We start from the raw sequence: 21418 nt of genomic DNA, 5'->3' as shown, positions 1-21418 counted from the left end.
AGACAATAGTAATATTTTATTCGGTCCACTCTCACCACCTAACCGTGCATGACAAATCTATATATATATAACGACAGTGCGAGGGAGGCTCTTTAATTTCCTTAGTATTGTCACATCGGACCGGCGTAATGTCTTTTGTTTGCTGCATTTGAAATTCAGTACTGTATTTGTTTTGCGTCTAAATAGTTTGTATACAGTAATTTTAGTAAAAGTGTTTCAATAGTTTGGGATTTTGTTCTACACATAAAAATGAGCAATAAAGTTCATATGAAGGAATGTCCTAAAACATTAAGTCTGTCGTGTATGTTTTTTATAAACATATAATATATCTTTAAACCAGTTAAGATAAAGTTATGAAACGAGAAATGTATTAAAACTTTGGTAGACCTTTTTGAAAAAATAAAATGTTAAAAACATTCCTTTTACCCGTTTAGAATTGCAGATGTTTAAATTAGGGGGTTCGGTATGCCCTATCCTTCCCATGTTAATTTGACCAATTTTATGTACCTTTTTCTCAGAGACCTTTAAAGCTATCATCATCAAACTTTAGGACACTACTATTTAGACCTTTGTTAACATTTAGAGCGGAACAAAGTTAAAAAAAGAAGTTTTTATTTAATTTGTTGTAAATAAAAAATTTATTAATTTTTTGTAAAATAATTTATAATTATAATTTTTTTAATAATAAATTTAAAATAGATTTTTAACTTTGTCTTCCGCTCTAAATGTTAACAAAGGTCTAAATAGTAGTGTCCTAAAGTTTGATAATGATAGCTTTAAAGGTTTCTGAGAAAAAGGTACATAAAATTGGCCAAATTAACATGGGAAGGATAGGGCATACCGAACCCCCTTATATTATTCCATAAAAATAACTCAAAACGACTAACATCCGTCATTTTGAAACGGGTAAAAGGATTTCATTAATATTTTATTTTCAAAAGGGTCTACTAAAGATTAGTACAATTCTCAAGTTTCATAAGTTTATATCAACTGGATCAATAGATATGTTTTAAATTTTAAAAAAAAAAACACACATACAGACAGATAGACGGAAAACTAAAGGTCTTAGTACATATAAGCCTTTTTTGGTTCATTTTTATGTGTAAAACAAAATCAACTGGACACAAACAATTCTACAATGAAACAATTTTCCTGGACACCCTGTATATTTTTGGTTCCAACTGGAAATCCCCTAATAGTTACAATATCATTCTTATCTATAATGAGACAAGAGATCAGTATTCATATTCGACTTTGAAATATTCACTTAACTGAATCCTAAACTTTCTGAGAAAAATTGTAAATTCCTCTGACATGGGTGAAATTTAACCTAAAGTACGCTATAACTTTGAAATGAAATCAAACTGGAATTTGATAAATTTTTAGTTTTAAGAAATAACATAAACTGAAACCGATTTACTGATTTAAAATTATATATAACTGCAACAGTTAACCCTGGAACTGGCCATAATTTTTCCCAAAATGGCAGGCACTTTTTGGTGATTTTGTAAGAGTTTTCTATTTTAATCACTACTCATCTATTTTTTAAGATACAAACATTTTGAAAACATCAATGTCTTTAGAAATAAATGTAGTTTCCCAAAAAATATTAAAGATTGAATCATTTAATGTATTTTTATTTTTTTACAGATTAACCTAAAAATATTAGTAAAGAATAAATTTTTCTCAAAATGTATAGCACCCTCTCAGGTAATATGAAATTTTTTAGAATAATTACAAAATATACAAAAGTTTGCTTATATACCTCAATTACAAATTACAAAAAAAATATTTAGGTAAAAGAAGTTTATTGGTACTTTTGAATAATATATCTACAAAAACTACAAAATCTGAAAAAAGTTTGTATAGCACTATTATGTATACCATTGTGACATTTTGGAATCTATTGGATGAACAAATATTTTTTCCAAGAGATAAATATATGCAGAAGAGAAAAATACGATATTTATAAAAGTTTACATTGTATAAGATTCTTTTATATGGCAACAACAAAATTTTTTTTTAATTTTTACAAAAGTGAAAGTGGTGAAATAAATGCCTAAATTTTTTAGCTAACAATTTTCTTTTCATCCAAAAATTATTTATAAAGATAGTACGTTTATTGAAGTTTACAAAAATGTACAACAATGTGTTTCTTAAAGCCAAGAATACACTGTTTTCAATGACGACACTTACGATCATGTAGAACGTAAACTCACGATAGGGAAGTTTTACATACATACGGTAATTTTAGCGTGTTCGGAAATTACGCAAACAAATGGCGATCGGAAATGTGAACATTCAAGTTTAGAATTTTATAATGAAAGATTTAACGTAACTATAGAACGTTTTATGATATAATATGAAACCTTTGATCTGTATCTTTAGATTCACGTATGTTTTACTTCAAACAAAGTAAAAATAGACTTGCTGTGAGAGATCATATTACGACATAGTTAATGCGTCGAAAATCGCTTAAAGCCAGTTGCAGGGTTAACATACTCCATCCCTAAACTGAAAAAAACTTGATTGCATTAAGTTGCCACTGCGAATAGTGATTTCTTAAAAACTATATAAAGATTGTCTAATTTATAATTATTAGGATTCTATTCCTTTTTGTTATAAACATGTTGACAAGTATCATAGGAGCATGCCAAAGTAAAATTATACATCAATTTTAATCTGATAGCTCATAAAAAATTAGAGAACTTACACTGGAACAAATAGGACTTGGCTTTGGGGGAGGGAGTGAATCTAATTGAAGAGCACACACAAAATATGGAAGTCATTTAAATTTGTGTTAATTAGATAGGCCTTATTCAAGGTAAAAACAATTAACTGCTGATTTTCAAATAAGTTCGATTGGTGTTATACAAATTTTTTTATTTATTTCTAAGGCTATTGAGGGGAGGCGTATTTCTATCCCTATCATAGTTACGGCACTAAGGGAAAAAACAACATGTTCATACATTCCATCGCGACCAGTGACCAATAATATATTTTATATTATATTGTTCTCTGACTACAACACAGTAGATAAAAGTAATAAAGGCTGTACTGGCATGGATTACGAACAATTCAAGATCTATTATATAATATCTAAGTATAATACAAGTACTATCTTGTACATAAAAATGAAATTGCTAAAACCAAACGGGTGTTGAGACTTTCAGCCGAAGTTACTCACAGACTGAAACATTTGTTTACATTAAAATTTTAGCATGATGGCATCAAATACAAAGTGATTATGTAAATTTTACTTCAGATTGCGCCAGTGACGAATTAAATACAATAAAACGATGGAAAATACTATTTAAACACTGTTATAAAACTCACCTTAATGAACAAAGGTGCAAATTTCTTCACATAAGGTTCTCGCAATTGGTTGGCTTCTATGGTGTTGTGCAATGGTATTTTTACAGGGCTGTCGTTTATAATAAATGTCATTTGTTATGTATACTGTATTAGTCGAAAACTATTTCCTCATTAGATCTATCTGTTCTAGCATTAGTTTTTGCCTTATGTTTCAACCCATACCACTTCTTGGCTCACATCAAATGTATTTGTTTGATAAAATAGACTATATATCAGAGACAGTAATAATTCAGTCTCTAAACAACTAGATTTTGCAGAATACAAGTCACATTTTGAACAAGTGTCCTTACGAGGATAGCCAAAGGCTATATTAAAATCATAGTTTGACAAGTTTCATATAATACGTTACATTCAGGATGCAGATCCTTTTTGATGTAGTTTATTTATGTACAGGTTTTCTGGTATTTTTTTATGTATCCTTAAGGCAATAGCAGACATCTCTGGTCTTAAGGCTTTTAATGTGTTCACATATTTTGTTTTTAAATTCTAAGGTTAAGGCACGAATGTGGCTCTAATGTTTACCTTCTAACCACATATTAAACCATCAATAATTCAAATTTTAACCCTAATATACAGGGTGAGGCAGACCACCCGTACAGTACGTATAGCGGCCAAACCAAACGAGGTAGATTATTCGTAACAACTTAAACCCCCCTATTTCCACCCCAAAAAATTTGGAGAAATTATTTTGAAATCTCTAAAACTCCCCAAAAAGTTAGTTTTTTGGGGGTAGGGGTGGTTTTTGGAACATTTTCAAATGTAAAGGTATGTTGAGTTATACCTCATTTTAAAGGTATTTCTTCACTGATTATTTTGATGCAAAAAGTTTGAACTTATCTTGCCGCTTATGTACAGGGTACACCAAAACGTTAAAAAATCAGGGGTTTGTGGGTAAATTCATTGAAACTACCTGCACAGATGTAGAGAGACGATATTTTTATTGAAAACTAATGATGAGATGGCTTATCGAAAAATATCATCAAATGCCACCCTACCCCAAAATTTACACATTTTAAAAATACATAGAATTTTGAAATACTTAACAGCCCCAATCTAAAAAAACTCAAATAGCAACCTAGGTTGTGTTGTACATCATTAGAAAGGTCTTTAAAAAATAAACATTTTCTACATTTAAAGTTTGTCTCTATCTCCAATGGTTTCAAAACTGTAGTACAAAAATAGATTTTTAAAAATTTTATTCAATGTATTTATTATAAAAGTCAGTGCAATGAGCAAGTAAAAAAAAGTTCCAACAGTAAACTTGTCTCTTATGTTTATGATTGAAAAAAAATACTGCATCCAATTTTTAAATGTCTTTTAAAATTTAAAAAGGTGTTGGAACACTGTAAACTACAATGTCTTACGATAAGTGCTGAGTTCTCTCGTGAAACAGGAAAATTACCCAGTTATTAAATTAGTACATTTTCAATTATAAAAAGTTTTTACACTTAAATTACACAAAATGTATAGGAGAAAACCTGTTGTTATTTAATCATTGATGTGAGTGCCATGGAAGGAAGGAGTATCCTGTCATTATTTAACAAAATAAACACTTCAAACTGGCTTTGATACAAATCTACCATGTTACAGCAGCATCATGGTAAACTATCAATATGACAATTATCAAACTAAAACCGAATAATCTACCTCGTTTGGTTTGGCCGCTATACGTACTGTACGGGTGGTTTACCTCACCCTGTATAATATGTTATTTGTGTGTCCCTGATGTGTTAAACTATCAAAAACAGGTACTTTTAATCAAAGTTACTTACTAGAGAATTTTACTAAAGCACAAAAGTTGATACATAGCAGGTGCCAAACACCATGTTGAAGTAACACTTACGGATTTTTATTAATTCCTGAAAAGTTATTTGCAAAAAAAAACCAAGGAATACTTAAGAGTTACTTACTAGAGAAATTACAAAAAATTACCTCCAACTGCTTTCTGTTCCCGCTTGGCAATTTATAGGTATGAAATAAACAAACCCAAACAAATATTAGCACTTTATTGAAAGTAATTACAAAATCAATAAACAATATTTACAACTACATGGCACTAAATGGGTGCAACGTGTAGTATAAGAATATACAGAACTATACAAAACTGTAGTATCTCGGTGCATCTAGTTGTTTTATTTCACCATCAAGACACTGCTGGACGATAGTATGTAATTGTTATTAAGATAGAGGATATAGATTTCTATACACATATTGTGTAATAGCATAAACACAGTATACAAAACATTTTCTTCAAAACCTCTATAATTTGAAATTTTTTATCCACACGACAGAAATTTTTCTTAAACTATACGATGTGTTTGTATTACGATAATACGATCTATAAAAATATACAAAAATAATTAATAAAAATATTAATTCATAATAACATTTAATATGGAATAAATAATCTCTCCAAATCATCACAAAAATGATAATCCTAATGATTGCACAATAACTAAGTAAACAAACTTATATTATGTTTTGATTTAAATAATTGCAATTATGCATTTTCAACGTTCATGGCTTGGCTTTTCATAGAGAACTTTGATTAATAAATTAAAAGGATGAAGGGTACAACAAAATTACAGTTCGATTATACATGGACCAAAGTTTAAAGAGCTGGTTTCTTGGACTCTTGGAAGCGTTAACAGACTTTCTAAGGGAAACTGAAATTCACAAATACTACATGTAGGCATTCACGATAGACCTACGGCAGCACTTAGGCGAAAATAAAATATATTTATCACAGCTACGTAACATTTAAACATCCAGAAAAATATAGTAATTACTTTACAACACAAAATCAGGTCGTACACAAACAGGTTTATGTAAACATTATAAAATAAAGACATTGCAATAAAACAATCACGTACACGAAACAAACACAGTTACACTTAATGTCTTTTTCTGGACACACCAAGTGTCTTTTATCCACCTTTTAAAACAATAATTGAAACATTTTCTGTGTTACGATTTAATTTACATTTTTTTTATAACTGTATCTAAATAATTTAATTTCATTAAATTATACTGTTGGTAATGAGGAACTGATGAAAAGTATGTTTTTTGCCAAAAGTTGGCACCACTGCTCGCTCCTTAAACTAATTACCAAAATATTGATTTAAAAATGGCTTTTTACAAAGCGCAACAAGTTTGAATAATAAATTAACAAATATAATTCATACAATTGAAACTTCTTACGCAAGGAGATTCTGTGTTGTATTATTACTAGTTGTGAAGAGAAAATGGACAGAATGTCCTTATTATGTGCCAATACACTTTTAATTAACTTTCCTGCAACATGATTTGTACTAATCGTGGAAAAGTGATTGTGTCGTTCAAGCAAAAAGTACATTTTTACTCAAGTAAAATTCGTGGCAACATTTTGCTTTCAATAATCAATTACTTTGCACTTTTAATACTAATTAATTAACAACTAATACCTTGCTATACAGTTCGAAACAGTTTTAGAAGCAATTTATAAGAGCGAAAAGAGATTAAAATTCGTTAATCATTTGTTCAACAACAGAACAGTTAATCGGTTAGAGAACTGAACATGGAAGCGCCTACATTCTACTTAAAATTAGTTTCCACATTTAGCATGACACTAACATTAGCTATGTACAAAAATACGATAGTGAACAAAAATTATCACTTTACTCCACGATACGAGTAGAAATACTAAATCATTCACCACGAATTACATTCCTGGTTAGACTAGATGATATTAACACCACACTACGACACACACCAGCAAAACGAAACCTGCCACGAAAACTATGTAAAAGTCGAGTAAACCGGACAAACACGATGGCAAGATGGGTTCTACTTTGATTATTATTTACAAGGCACAGTCGACACTAACACCCAGGCGTAGGCTTACACTGAATAAATTGAGCCACGTTACGTTAAGTCATCATAAACTGGACGGATAGAATTTTCAAAGGCAGTCTAATATGTAATACTAATGTTAAAAATACTGTTTATAGTTAATTATTAATACAAGCCAACAAACTTTACCATACCCCTTTAAAAGAAATTCAACTTCTTACCAAATTAATTAGTGGTGATTAAAAACACCTAGTTATACATTTTCCAAAATACACGCTAATAAAACAAACTGTATTTGTGTTTATAACAGATTACGTGTCATGTTCTATAACACCTAATATGTTATACTATGAGGTATAATAAAATCTGTGGACATCACCAATATATTGTATTGTCAATATTGTTAGAATACAAAACTAATGTTAAACTGTAATTTAACCTGTTGGAAAATTACTAGACTTGTGTTTCTGTGCACACATACACACTGTAAGTACAGAATATTAAATTATATCCTGTACAACAAAATTACACTAGATGAAAGGCAAGGATTGCACAAAACATGCTGGCTCGAAAAAATTACTTTATATAAAATTGATTAAAAAAAAAAAATAAATAAATTGACAGTCAATTCACTGATCACGTTTGAATGACAATCTTCATAAATAACTGCATTATAATATCAGAATATTAAAACTAAGTTACAATGATAAGTAACTAATAAAGATATAACTTGTTGAGACCAATTAATTTAAAGCAGAATTCTAAATCAATTAATTTTGTCAAAATCAATTCCAATACATTATGTAATAATTCATGTTTTATACTGTATTTATAAGGAACTTTGTGAATTACTGTTTGTAAGACATTCGTACAAAAAAACCTAAATAAATTATTAAGTACATATATTATTATTTTTATTCTCAAAATTGAAAAATATAATTTCTAACAACACAAATTAACTATAATTGTTTCTTGTAATACTTTGAGAGGCTCTTTCAGTCCAAACAATTTAAATGTACAAAAGGTATGTTTGTATGTCTATTTATTGTTATTCCAAATATTTTAAATTGCTCTTTTTTTATAATTTGATATGCAAACAACACAAAAAACCCTCATTCTTTATCAATTTTTAAAAATAAATAAAATGTTACCTATAATTAATTTGATTTAGACGCATTTAACATAATATAAACTTAAAAATATGCTGTCAACAGTTTTTATATAGTAATTTTCAGTACCTTTTTATTACAATTAAATTTTAAAACTACGTTAGGGATAAGCTACAGATATAAATTTTATGATCAGGTATTATAGCGTAAGTATTTTATAAAAATAGTAACACACAAATTCTGTTAATGATTTAGAGGGTTGTGTAATTGAATTAATCAATAGGACGAATACGATAACACACCAAAGTATATTATTTATATGACATCAACTAATATTCATAAAACTGTGACTAATTCAACAAATATAGACTCATCAGTTCGCCAAGTTAAGAACTGTTACAATAAAAACCATATTAATAAAAAAGATTTAGCAAATAAATTATATCACTTAAAACTAAGTCAACAGATGTGACAATAAATACAATAATAGATAAGACTCTTAGTAAGTTGATCTGTAATCGATGGAGAGGTCAGTCTTGTTAGGTTAGTGAGAGTCCAGTGCCTGCAGGAGGATGTGCAGCTCCCGGAAAGTGTGACCCAGTTTGCCCTGCATTGTCTGCCGTTTCAGCAGGAACGTGCGGATCGTCACCAGGCTGTTGTAGCATTTGATGCATTTTTTGTACCTGCAATTACAGAACAACTTTATGACTTCATCAATCATCACTTTTTAAACCATATACATATTCTTTAAGTGCACAATTTCCGCTTCGACTAATCTGCTTTCGATATTCTTTCTCAAGATAGTTTGAATTGGATTACGTCACATTGGTCACAGTACTTCATCAAGAAACTTCCTTCTACAAGCTCGCCTGGAGGTCAACAAAAGGGCGATAAGTTTGGAAGAACAGTTTTCCAAATTTAAGACCATCAAGAAATTATAAAAACCTTGCAAGTGTTTACCTTTCCTCCCTGGATATGTCAACGCCGACAGTAGGGGCAGCATTCAGCACGTTGGACTTGATGACTGGGGTGAATGTGTGCAAGATCAACTTCAGAGCATCTGCACCAACTGTCATGTACCTAGGGGCAGAAAACAAACAGTTGAGCCTTTTATGTTTTTGAACCACTAAATGAACAGCACTAGTGGGTTTCATTTACTTCTAACTCTGTTCCAGCATCTTCCAGTCAAAGCGGACAGAGCCTTATATTTATACTTTCAAAAGATTCAAACACTAAGAGAACCCCACATCCAGCAGGGCTCACTTCTGGCTGGTTTATACCTTCCAGTTGCACCCACCACTGGGCACACCAAAAACAAATGTGTCACAAATCTGGGCAACCTTATGGATATCCAGGAGCGGCACATCACTAACCGCAAATTTCGAGATTCTAGGGTGCAAGGATAATTCTATAGGTCTAGTCTACTGCGGGAGATGACTGCTGGAGTTGGTGGGTTCGTTCTTAAAATATCAGAGGTTCTTGCTCGATAAGGGTGTCACCCCCTGCCTGCTTTAACTAGAGAGGCTGGTTCAGAGTTCATGCCTCCCCTTCTTCTGCTGCAACATGACTTTGAGATTAGTGCCCCTAATTCCTCCTCGTGGATCTCGATATGAGGTGGCCCCTACCCCCTGACCTTACCCATCCTGAATATCCTGTCACTCCGGAAGGAGCACTAAGGTCTTTATAGGACTAAGTGCATTTTATAAGCTTCTTGTCTTAAGAAAAAAAAAGAGAACCGTACCCACTACAACAGTAAACTAAGCTTTTCAATCAAATATTTTACCACAAAATCTCAACATTTTGGGAAAGTGATGTGCTGCCACTGGACAACCACTGAATTGCCTAGGCGTGACACATTGGTTTGTTCAACTGGTAGGTGTAAACCAGCTAGAAGTAAACCCTTCAGGGTCATCATAGCCTTGTGTTGCTCAGGATATTTCTTCTGGATCTTCTTAGAAAAGCACAACAGAATAGAAGTAAATCTCATCTTGAAATCTACAGGTGATTGAGACTGATACAACAATTTTACTGGTTGAGAACTACTAATGATAACTAGCTATAGATAAACCATTATAAGTTGATAGGCACTATTTCTTAAATAAAGCTTAGTTCCCGTAATATTGGAATAAGCGATTCAAGCGACTTAAGCAAGAACATTGACTTCAAACTTTGTTGGTTATTAGTCAAACTCTACATAAAACAAAACACTAAATTGGAAAGGCTACTACTTGTCTAATAAGCAAAGGAAAATGTTTGTAATACATTGGTGACATTTGTTTGGATTTGCTTTGATAACATTACACCAGGAACTTTGTGACAATGATAAATAGTCCCAAAATCCCATCTTGAAGAAGGAAGAAATGTAAAAGGAAAGGTCACAATGAACAAAATACGACAGGGTGCCTTTGAAATTGTGTTAATGCTGTCAACCATGGTATACCTAAAATGGTTTATAACAATACCTCTTAGTAAAAAGGTATACAGAGCATTGACCCTACATTGTCTCATTTGCAAAAATAATCGATCTTTTATGACCCGAAGAGGTAAATGTTGCTGAACACCAGTAACACATCTGGACCAAATGGTCTAAATCAATGTTTGTGTGTGGCCCTCCCCCCCCCTCATGGGTCCGGCCGGCTCACGCCAAAACAATCATTCCGGAGCGGCGGACCGTAGGGCCCTCGACCGTATTTATTATTCAACACGGTGTCAGTTATTTTTTATGCACGCCGCACGGCTCGACCGGGCGCGGCGCGGCGGCTGCAATTCGAGTCGGCGCGGACGGCTGCGCGACCCCGGCCATTGAATCTGTAATGCGCGACGCAAATTAGCGCGCCTCCGCTACTTGTCACGTCTTCATTCTCGTCATTTGAATAACCCCTCCCCCACCCCACGCCCGCCGCGGGCTCGGGTTGCGCCGTCCACTTTTGATAAACGCCTGTCCGATTTAACGCGTCGGAAAAAATCGCCGTGTTTGCATTCGGGATAATAGCGGACAATGAGGGGGTTGAGGTTTAAATTAATACAATGTGTTATATTGGTTTAACTGCTCGACGCGTCGATTCGGACGGATTTCTCAGTCCCGTGGTGTAGTTTTGTCGGGCATGTCAGGGCATGTCGACGCGCTACGCGTCAACTTCACTCTCCACCACAAAACTATGAATTCTATTAAACCACAATGAAACATCCAAGTTTTGCCTGTAAAAATTTGGAGAAATTTCGTAATTATGTATACATTGAAGATTTATAATTTGGGAGAGGATGAGTTCACAGGACCTTGTTGGTACGGGAATGTTTGGTCAGTATTACAGTCATGAACCGAGAGCCATATTTTCATTGTATACACTGATTTTTCTTCAAATCGTTAAACAAATTTTCCCTCATGGTCGACATGAAATTAATTATTAGAGAAACTGTTCAACACTTTTAGAGTTTTTACTTTTTAATGAGACATACAAACAAGTTCGGTTCGTCTTTACGGAGATAGAGGTGCCATCCACAGAGAGACTAGCATTTATGCCAGTAATACAAGATGGCAGGCTGTTAATAAATAGGAGAAATAGTACAGGACCCAGGACTAACCCTTGAGGAACTCCCCACTTTATCTCCCTTGAATTTGAAAAAAAACCGCTCTTTTACAACTTTTAAAGTCTTTGTAGGAGCAAATTATAATCGACCATATCGAAGGCTTTGGTGAGATAAAAAAAGACTCCCATAGCCGATTCTCCCAGCCAAGAGCTTGCGAAATAAATAAAACCACATTGTAATTAGTCTCAGTCACTTCACTTAATGAATCCAAATTGGTTACGGTGAAGTACTTTGTATTTATCTAGCAAGGTCAATATTCTATTTAGGAAAATATTTTCTAAGACTTTGAAGAAAGTCGACACTAACGATATAGGCCTATCGTTGCACTAAACACCTGATTTCCATTTTTTGTGCAATGGTGTCAAAATCGCATCAGGATGGTCACTAAAAATCTCTTTTCGAATTCCGGGTTTTTCCCCCGGTTTTCCCGGTCGAAAATGTCCGATTATCTAGTCTATTTTCAGACCAAATAGACAACTCTAGTACTGTATTTAACCCTTACGCCAAGCGCAACGATGACGTTTTATCGTCACTAGCAGTATTTACAAGAAATGCCACAAAGCTGCGGTGCTCTAAAATTTCGTCGCTAGTGATATGCGAGAAATTCGGTGACGATTAATGATGTAATGACCAGTACTGTTGTAAAATCGTGGTCTTTCAAGCATAGTTAAGCATTTCTGTTTGTATCAGAATCGAGTGAAAAGAGCCACAGTATCGAGTATCGGAAACGATCCATCTCTAGTAAAACTGTCAGGGTCATTATAAATATTATTCACGCATATCCACGTATGTTTCCCGGAGTCCAAAATCCATGCATAATGCACGCCTTTTCAGATGCTCATCGTTGGTGGTAGCCCTGGTTAGAGTCCCGAGAAAGTATCGTGGCTCCGAATATATACCATTAATAACGGCCAATACATGAAGAATGCATCAGTATAGTTAGATTATAGTCAAGGACTACGAAGCAACACGACATAAAGATCCTCATGCACCTTGACTACGGTATTTGGTTTGATCAGTTCGAATCGTCCGAACGATCGTCACGTGTGCGTAGAAGTCGTTCTGGTAAATAGTTTACCGGAAAACTGACGGGATCTCCAGCCGTCCGTCGTTCAAGCAATTTTACTCACGAGAACTGTCGTAAGTACTTGCTACAGTTGTATCGCTGGTTGTTCCGGAAGTCAAGACGAAGTCTGTTCACACACGGCAGTGATGTTTACAATTGAAATTTTAATAGCCGACACTGTTCTCCGGTCTTTGAAACAAACTGTCCGACACTGGTTGCGGCAGGCGCTTATCCGCCGCCAATTCTAAACATTAAATGTGTCTTCTGCCGCTCACCCCTCAGCTCATTCTGTCAATGCTGTGCAATAGGACGTAAACGCGTTTTTAACACTGTACATTTTAGACCTGTGATATCTATCCAACACACGTCTTTTCAAAACACTATTTTCACTCAAGAATAAGAGTTGGACAACTTCGTCCGGAGGCCCCACTTCGAGGACTGAATAATACTTAGTACAAAAAACCCGTTGGTTACTACCGTTCTGCCGCCGCTTTACCGCTTAAGGCGTACCAATCGTTTAGTGCTGAAGTCCGAAACGATCAGTCAACCGATTTTAATTTTCCAATGTATTATTACGTTATTTGGGTGGGGAGGAGGTAGAACGGAGGCTTTCTGCGGCACAGGAGTAGCTCACGAACATATGTCGATCTTCATTCACAATTTCACGATCCCCGTCGCGTAAAATACGATGTTTCGAGATTAATCAGTTCTTGATTCAAGAAGCTGTCAAATGATGTTTTGATGTTATAAGTTCTTGAAGACGGAAACATTATTTTTTGAAAATTTCCCGGTTCTCAGAAAAATTCCCGGCATATTCCTGGTTTTCCGGTCGAGTGGCCACCCTGCGGCATGTTTAAGTGAATCTGGAAGCATGCACTCCTGAAATGAACTGTTAATAAGGTATGCCAAGGGATTAGAAATGGCAGTGTACCTGCCTCAATTTTGAGGGAAATTCCATCAGAACCACACGAAGGTTTTTGTTTCAGTCAAGATTTTGTTTTATATACCTCTTCCTCAGTAACCTGATTGAGAAACAATGAATGTCTCAAGCGGTTTGAAGTTGTTGCACCAAACTCGTTGGTATGGCGTCTGTCATGAGCCAACAAGGAATAACATTCATTGAAATTGTTTATAACCAACATGGGATCTGAAATGATGTTACCACTTATGTCAGTTAATGTTATTTCTAGCACTTTCTTGGATTTCAAAGGTTTCTCAGAATTCACAATTCCCCACATGGTATTTTATCCTTTTAGATGAAGAGGAAAGTTTTGTTAGTATTTTATCTGATTTGGCTTTTCTAATTAATTTCCTACACTCCCCTTTTGATTTTTTTATGGGCTAGTTGTGAAGGATGAGCGTCGAGATCTTTAGTAGGTACGTGCAAGAACTATGGACGATTTTTTAAAGTGATTATTTCTGATTAAGAACTGGCTTAATTGGATGTGTATGAATACTTATGTTGCTACTTACTACAGGTAATGATATTTCAAAGTAATAATTTACTGTTTTTAGATATTCATTAAATTTTGCATCAAAACCTTCAGCTTGCAAAACACCCCACCCAAGTCTCCCTGTTCAATAATGTCGGAAGGAGCTTACGCCTTGAGGACTGAATCATTGAGGCTCCTTATACTTTCGGTTGATTCATAGGGGGTATGTGAACAACCGCTTCCTGACCATGGTAGTCAGACAAAGCATTAGAACTCTGCTGTTTATGTAGCCGCTCTCAATATTTGTCAAAATGTTCTCGATGGCAGATCGTGTGCCTCAATTCATCCGTCGCCATGATATGGATAAACATCTTGCTACTAGATTGCTCACTCAAATGTCTATGTTGAAGTCTGTAATGACAACCACTCTAGGACCCTTGCATAAGATAAGATCGACATTGCCTATTTAGATGAAAGAATTCGTTACAGTCATGGCCAGGAGGTCTGTAAACAGCAAGGATCAGAATAAAGTTCTTATTTTTCATATTAAATTTCGCAGGTGACATATATGTATTCGGAAAAGAAATTAAAAACATTAACTGGCTCAACATCTAGTTCGGGTTTCGCAAATATGGCTACACCACCTTTCTGACGAGTATAACAGCAGGAAGCTGAGCTATGTTTGTACTCAGGAAGACGATAAGACTCCCATTGTATTTGAGATAAGTTATGCTCAGTTACACACAATATCAGGACTATCACATTCCAAGTGTATCTGTAGGGTCTCTTAATTTGTTCTGATACCACAAATGTTTTGGTGAAAAATTGTGATGGATCTTCTCCGCACAGAAGTAAAATTATCCAAGACCGGTGGAAAAGAAATTGGGTGCTACTTCCTTTTGTGACAGGTCCCTGACCTGACCTAAAAAGTTCTGCTGAATTTATAAGTTCATCAGCATTTCGCCTTGAGTTGGACTGAATCTTTAAGTCAGACAAATAATGTCTATCGTGAATCGTGCCACCGATCTGTAAACTCGATGAGGTGTTTTCTTTTAAGTTTATAATCAATTGGGACCTTCTCGGTAGATTTAGTCACACCTGCGTCATCCCAAACCAAAACTGAACTTACAATAAGGCCAGGAAATTTCCTCTTACCCAATTCATTTAAATGCAACCCACGCTTGACATAAAGACGTTTGGGAAATGCCCCAAGAGAAACAAAAGTGGCGTGGGTATGCGTACCTGTAATTTTTAGGTTAGGTTTGTCATATCATAAGTTCATGCTGTGAATTGTTAAGCGTGTGTTGTAACCCCACACAGTGATCAGGAACATTATTTGTAATGTAAAGCGATATAAATTAATAAATTTAAAACCAATGGTATCGCAAGAAACTAAATCATCTACACTGGTGCGATGATTTAACATTATAATATCAGGACTCAGTGCAAGGAAACAGGTGATCTACGGTGTACTGTATTGTTTGGGCAACTCCAAGTAGTTGTCACGTTTGCGGACAGAGCGCAGCATCTACCTAGTCAACATGGTATTGTTTGTGACGCAATAAATCATATTGTGACGAGTTATACACACGCAAAAACATTACCATTTGTGTAACACAACACTAAATATTTTGTACCTCCTCCATAGTGTACACATATTGGCATTCAACACATTCAGTTTAAACGTCTACAGTATCTCAACTAATTAAGAGCCAACTGATTACGTCACCCGATCCATATTCATCAATGAAATATTCGTGAAATACTCTGCTCTCCAATTTTCGTGTACAACTGACCGATACCATTCGTGACATCGCGAGAGCACGTGCGTGCACGTTGACTGGCATTTTCTAATGTCCGACAACAAAACTTGCACAACTTTTTATCAGTCTAAAAGCAGCTAGAAGATGCACAGTACCGAAACTTTACTTTTACTAAACACGTATTCACAATTTTTTTCGTGGATAAAACACAAAATTCATTGAGTAAAAATAATGTTAGATATAAATAGGGATATAAACAACATTTTGCAATACCGTTATAAATAACATTGCAGAAATGATATTAATAATAGATTAACAGGCATCTACAATTCTTAGAATCTCATCTTCAATGTGAGTTGGCAGGCTGTGGCCGTAAATATTATTGTCCAGATCGTCGCAAAATCACGTGACTTCCCATTTGCGCTGTGGGTAATACAGAGCAAGTGACGATGTTTTTGACGAATCACAAGTAGCAGATTGCACAATAATTACAAACTAACATCATTACTGCTATTTTCAATAATATTCACTCCAATGCTGTATAACCCCTTAACATCCACACACATAATGGAGGTGTATATAGTATAAACAATAAAGAAATCTTCAAATTAATTGTCCACCAGCTATTTTTTTTTTTTTTTTTTTTTTTTTTTTTTTTTTTTTTTTTTTTTTTTTTTTTTTTACTTAAGTTACTTACATTTTGGTATTAACGATTGAGTTTGTAATATTGAGAATACTACAGCTAGCGAAAAGTCACGTCACTAATTAATTAACAACAGCTGTGAATTTAATCTTGAAGTTGAACCATTTATTGTAGCTAGTGTAATCTGTCCTTCAGCGATTATACAGATCAATGTGTGATATTGTAAACACGACTCAATAGGCATTTGTGCTCACGTGACGTACATGGCTCGTTGGTCTAGGGGTATGATTCTCGCTTAGGGTGCGAGAGGTCCCGGGTTCAAATCCCGGACGAGCCCTATACTTTTTGCGAGATGTTTTTCTCCTATTAATATTTTACATTTAATATTACATTTCATATAAGTGGTAAAATACAGAATTTTTTAAAATAATAATAGTTTTTAGACAAAATATTCTTGCAACAATGCTGTAATTTAAAATACATTGTGGATTGTGGAACTCGGAAAAACTAACAGATTGACTGAAAATTAAACAGAATTTTAAATGAATTTATAGCAACTTTTTTGTCCTAATTATATTTAATATAATAAAAGCATAACAAATACCGTTTTTTTAATAACCTTGTACTATGTAAGAAACTTTAACCATTAAATTTACTAGTAGTTATCACTTACTTCACTGTATTATTACACATCCTTACATTATATTGGAATTAGAAAATTGTTGTTAATTACATTTATGAGCTTAAAACTAATTTTAACAAAAGTGAAAACTAACTGTTTGAGTACAAAATAAGATTTATTAAATAATTTAATAAACAATAAAATTTATAATTTATGTAGTTTCATAGCTTTAACTTTACATAGAAAAGTATAAAACAATCCCATCTTTTATCACATTTCATCACTGCAGATTTTAAAATTGAAGACCTGATAGAATTTTCACACTAAAAAAACAACAAACACCTGCAAGGATGGAAATTATGTCGAAAAATTGATTACAAAAGATAAAAAAGAAGACAGAAAATAAAAGAGAATGTACTAATTGTTTTTAGTCAGCAAATGCATTACTTACACATTATATAAAATTGTACGCCTAGTAAGAATTTGACAGAAAACAATTATGCAATTATTTATAATTTTTTGTAAAATATACACACTAGTTTAGTTTTAAATCAACTAAAAGTATGAGCAATCTTTTATAATTATCAAAATAATTATTATGGAATATGTTATGTTTATCTTAAACCTTAAAAATTATGGAATTACAAAAAAAAAAAACATGTTTGATACTTTTTACACATCATCATCTTCAGAATAATATCCTTTTAACACCAATGCCTACAATTTATTAGGAACCTCTTAAACTTTATTGAGTATTGAATAAATATTTATCTAGTTTGTAATACTACAGAAGTAATGTGTGACTTTACAATATCCTTTTTCAAAATTAGAATGAATTTTAAAAGTGTATACTGCCATGCAAAATAATGACTGCTAGTATAATGCAGAAGTCAAATTAAATTTAAAACCTGGTTGTGTAGTATAAGTAAATGAAGACACTTAGCTCATTTTCCATTTAACACAATACATCTGATTGTGGCCAAACCTATTACTTTCCCAATTAATTAGTGTTCCGACCATAGGCTTATGTTTAACTTACTTTCCTCTATATTTTTACTGCTTTCAATGAGATTCTGCACTTCATTGCTAAACAAGAATAGTTTTTATCATGGAAGAAAATTCTAATTTTGTTGTCATTTTTATGCAATTATAATGTCTATATAAGCACTTAATTCAGATAATTACATTACAAATAATATCCGTAGAGAAAACTGCACAAGACTTGTTATCATTAAAACATGGAATAATTATGTTGAAGATGGAGCTTATATTGGCTACAGTTAACTTATAATATTTAAACACAAAAAACCAATATTTAATACTTTTGTTTTTGTGAGGCCTTTCGATAGCAAGGCTATCTTTGTCAGACACATCACAAAAGTAAATACAAAAAGTAAATTAGATTTTTAATAATAGTTAAACATATGTGATTTAATATTAATTTGTCCTGTGTGGCGTAGTGTGTAAATACAATTAAATTATTACTGTCCTCCTCCGTAGACTAATGGTTATAGTCTCGGGTCTCTAACTGAGAGATCACGGGATCAAACCCCGGGGAGGGCCAATCATGTATAGACACGAAACAAGATAAACCAGTGAACATCGAAGCCTACATAGCTGTAGCTGAGGCTTAAACAAGAGGAAAAAAAAATGATTACTGCTATTATATAATATATACATATACTATTCTTTTAGCTATAATATGTGCTTAACACTTTGCTCCTTTGCGAACTAGGATGGAATTTGTTGAGCTAATTTGCAAGAACTTGAAGAACATACAAGAACTAAGAATTTGAAAAAAGTACAAAATTCTAAGAACAAAATCAGGACCACTTGGGAAAGGATCCAATCTGAAGTTTGCAAACACCCAAACTCTAGTTCCAATGTGATGATGCCTTATAAAGGCAAACTAGTTAGTCAAACTGTTGCAGTGGCTAATGTATTTAATAATTTCTTTGTTGCAGCTGTAGATGAGCTTGTAATGCCAAACATTTCCTTGCTGTGTTCGTCAGACCTTTCCTTCATTAACATGCGTTTCGGTTTGTAACAGTAACGGTAACAGTAACAGAATCACAATTTGAAAAATATTTTGTCTTCTGAAATAAATTCTAAGCAGGAAATGATGATATTTCCATTAATAATGTTAAAGAAGCCATGCGTATAATTGTGAAACCCCTTGCTCATATAGTAATTTCTTCTTTAATGGCAGGGTATTTTTCCTCATAAGTTAAAATTAGCAAAAGACGTCATACCTATTTTCAAGAAGGGATATCTGAGAAACCCTGCTTATTACAAAATTATTGTTGTCTCACTACTTCCAGTCTTTAAAATTTTGAAGTTTTTAAAGTTTTGAACATACTGTTTTCATTCAACTTCTAAATTATTTTTAGGAAAATCAGCTATTGGATAAGCAACAACATGGATTTTGAACACAAAAGGCTACAATATTAACAGCAGGTATATTCATCATTAAGTCTGTTATAGGAGCTGTAGATTTCATAAAAACGTTATTGTAGTAATTTTTTTGGGACCTGACCAGAGCTTTTGTTAGTGTTTCAAATAACAAGTTATTAGAAAGCATCAGTAGCTTCAAAATACCCAGAAAGGAGCATGCTTGGTTTCATTCTTAAATTAAAAATAGACGACAATATGTAAAGATACAGTTGATGAATTACTTTATTATTGAAGTGTCTTGCCTGATGTACCACCAAACAAACTCAAACAATATAACATTCAGCTTGTGCTACGTTTATACCTTAGGAGAAAGAAGAAGGAAAAAGAAAACAAAACGAAGGTGTTAAATATGAAAGTGGTTGTTTCATTCCCTAATTCAATGTAAGTAGGCTTTTGTACACTAATAAATGCAGAGTTTTCGGTTTTTTCTGTTTTCTAAAAGTTAACGGTTTTTGCACGAGAAAGTAAATTTTGCGAGGCATTCAACGCATTCAGTTATTATATAACCACACATCTTGACGCCACTTGCCCATTCATAATGTTCAGGAAAAAAAAATTTCAAAAAAATCAATGGGTTACCCAGGGCATTCTCAAATCAAGAAAAAAAAATTTAACTGCACCATACATAGGGAATCTTAAAATGAGCAGTTTAAAACGTTTTTCAAAAGCTACAAGAGAACTTACAGGACAGTCATAAAAGCAGCTAAAACCAAAGACATTGAAAGTAGACTGAAGAGAGCAGACTATATATCCAAGGGAACATGGGACATTATTATCTCGAATTTAAAACCAGATTTTTCCAAATTTTCAAAACCAATAAAAATTTAAATTGGGGATGAACTTTTAAAACCCCTGAAGAAGTGGCCAGGGAGCTTAGTAATTTTTATGCACGCAGTGCCTTTGACTGCCTTTGAGTGGCAGTAGGTCTAGTTTGGAACCTGTAAGGGGACCGGTATTGTCCATGGTGCTTTCTCCTGATAGTGAGAATGAGGTTGTGGGGGTGATATGAGGGTTCAACACAAAAAAATCATGTGACATCACATGTCATTGTGGTTACTCAAACGTTGCCTAAAGCATGTTTTGAGACCACTGACAAGACTGGTTAATATGACCTTTGAAATAGGAATATTTCCAGCTCAGCTAAAAACAGCCAAAGTGATTTCAATTTTCAAGACTCGTGGATTTCCACAATAGGTTTGACATTTTGTCTTCAAGCCAATTTGGACTTCCAAAAAACGTATCAACAATTGATGCCCACAAGCCTCGTGGAGGGTTTGGAGGGTCAAGAGCACTCAGTTGGTGAATTTCTCGATCTTTCCAAGGCCTTTAATTGTGTTCACCATGGCACTCTGTTGCAAAAATTGGAATCATATGGGGTGCATGGCCTGCCAATGAAGTGGTTGTCAGATTAATTAATAATCCCTCTGAGAGCATAAAAACGTCAACAACCCAACCCTGTTTAAAGGTGTCGGTTAAAGGACCTTTTAGTGCCTGATGTGTTTTACTATGTAGATGAGTTCATGTTACGCCGCTG

The 21418-nt window shown here is 33.6% G+C and overlaps 1 protein-coding gene and 1 non-coding gene across 2 annotated transcripts in view; one reads left to right on the top strand and one right to left on the bottom strand.

Moving 5' to 3' along the window:
* Nucleotides 1-5366: 5366 nt before the first annotated feature.
* Nucleotides 5367-21418, bottom strand: part of LOC124364358 (katanin p80 WD40 repeat-containing subunit B1-like) — a 62029-nt gene continuing 45977 nt past the window's right edge. Inside the window, 2 exon segments of the mRNA XM_046819757.1 lie at nt 5367-8998; nt 9276-9395. Of these exon segments, the coding sequence (XP_046675713.1) occupies nt 8860-8998; nt 9276-9395 (259 nt within the window). The 3' untranslated portion in view covers nt 5367-8859.
* Trnap-agg lies at nt 17074-17145 on the top strand. The gene has a single exon. It is a non-coding gene; the product is annotated as a tRNA-Pro (tRNA).

This window comes from Homalodisca vitripennis, chromosome 6 (genome assembly GCF_021130785.1).
Source record: "Homalodisca vitripennis isolate AUS2020 chromosome 6, UT_GWSS_2.1, whole genome shotgun sequence".
In the NCBI taxonomy this organism is placed as follows: domain Eukaryota; kingdom Metazoa; phylum Arthropoda; class Insecta; order Hemiptera; family Cicadellidae; genus Homalodisca; species Homalodisca vitripennis.
The sequence above is the reverse complement of the archived record's forward strand: the minus strand, read 5'-3'. Positions and strand labels throughout refer to the sequence as shown.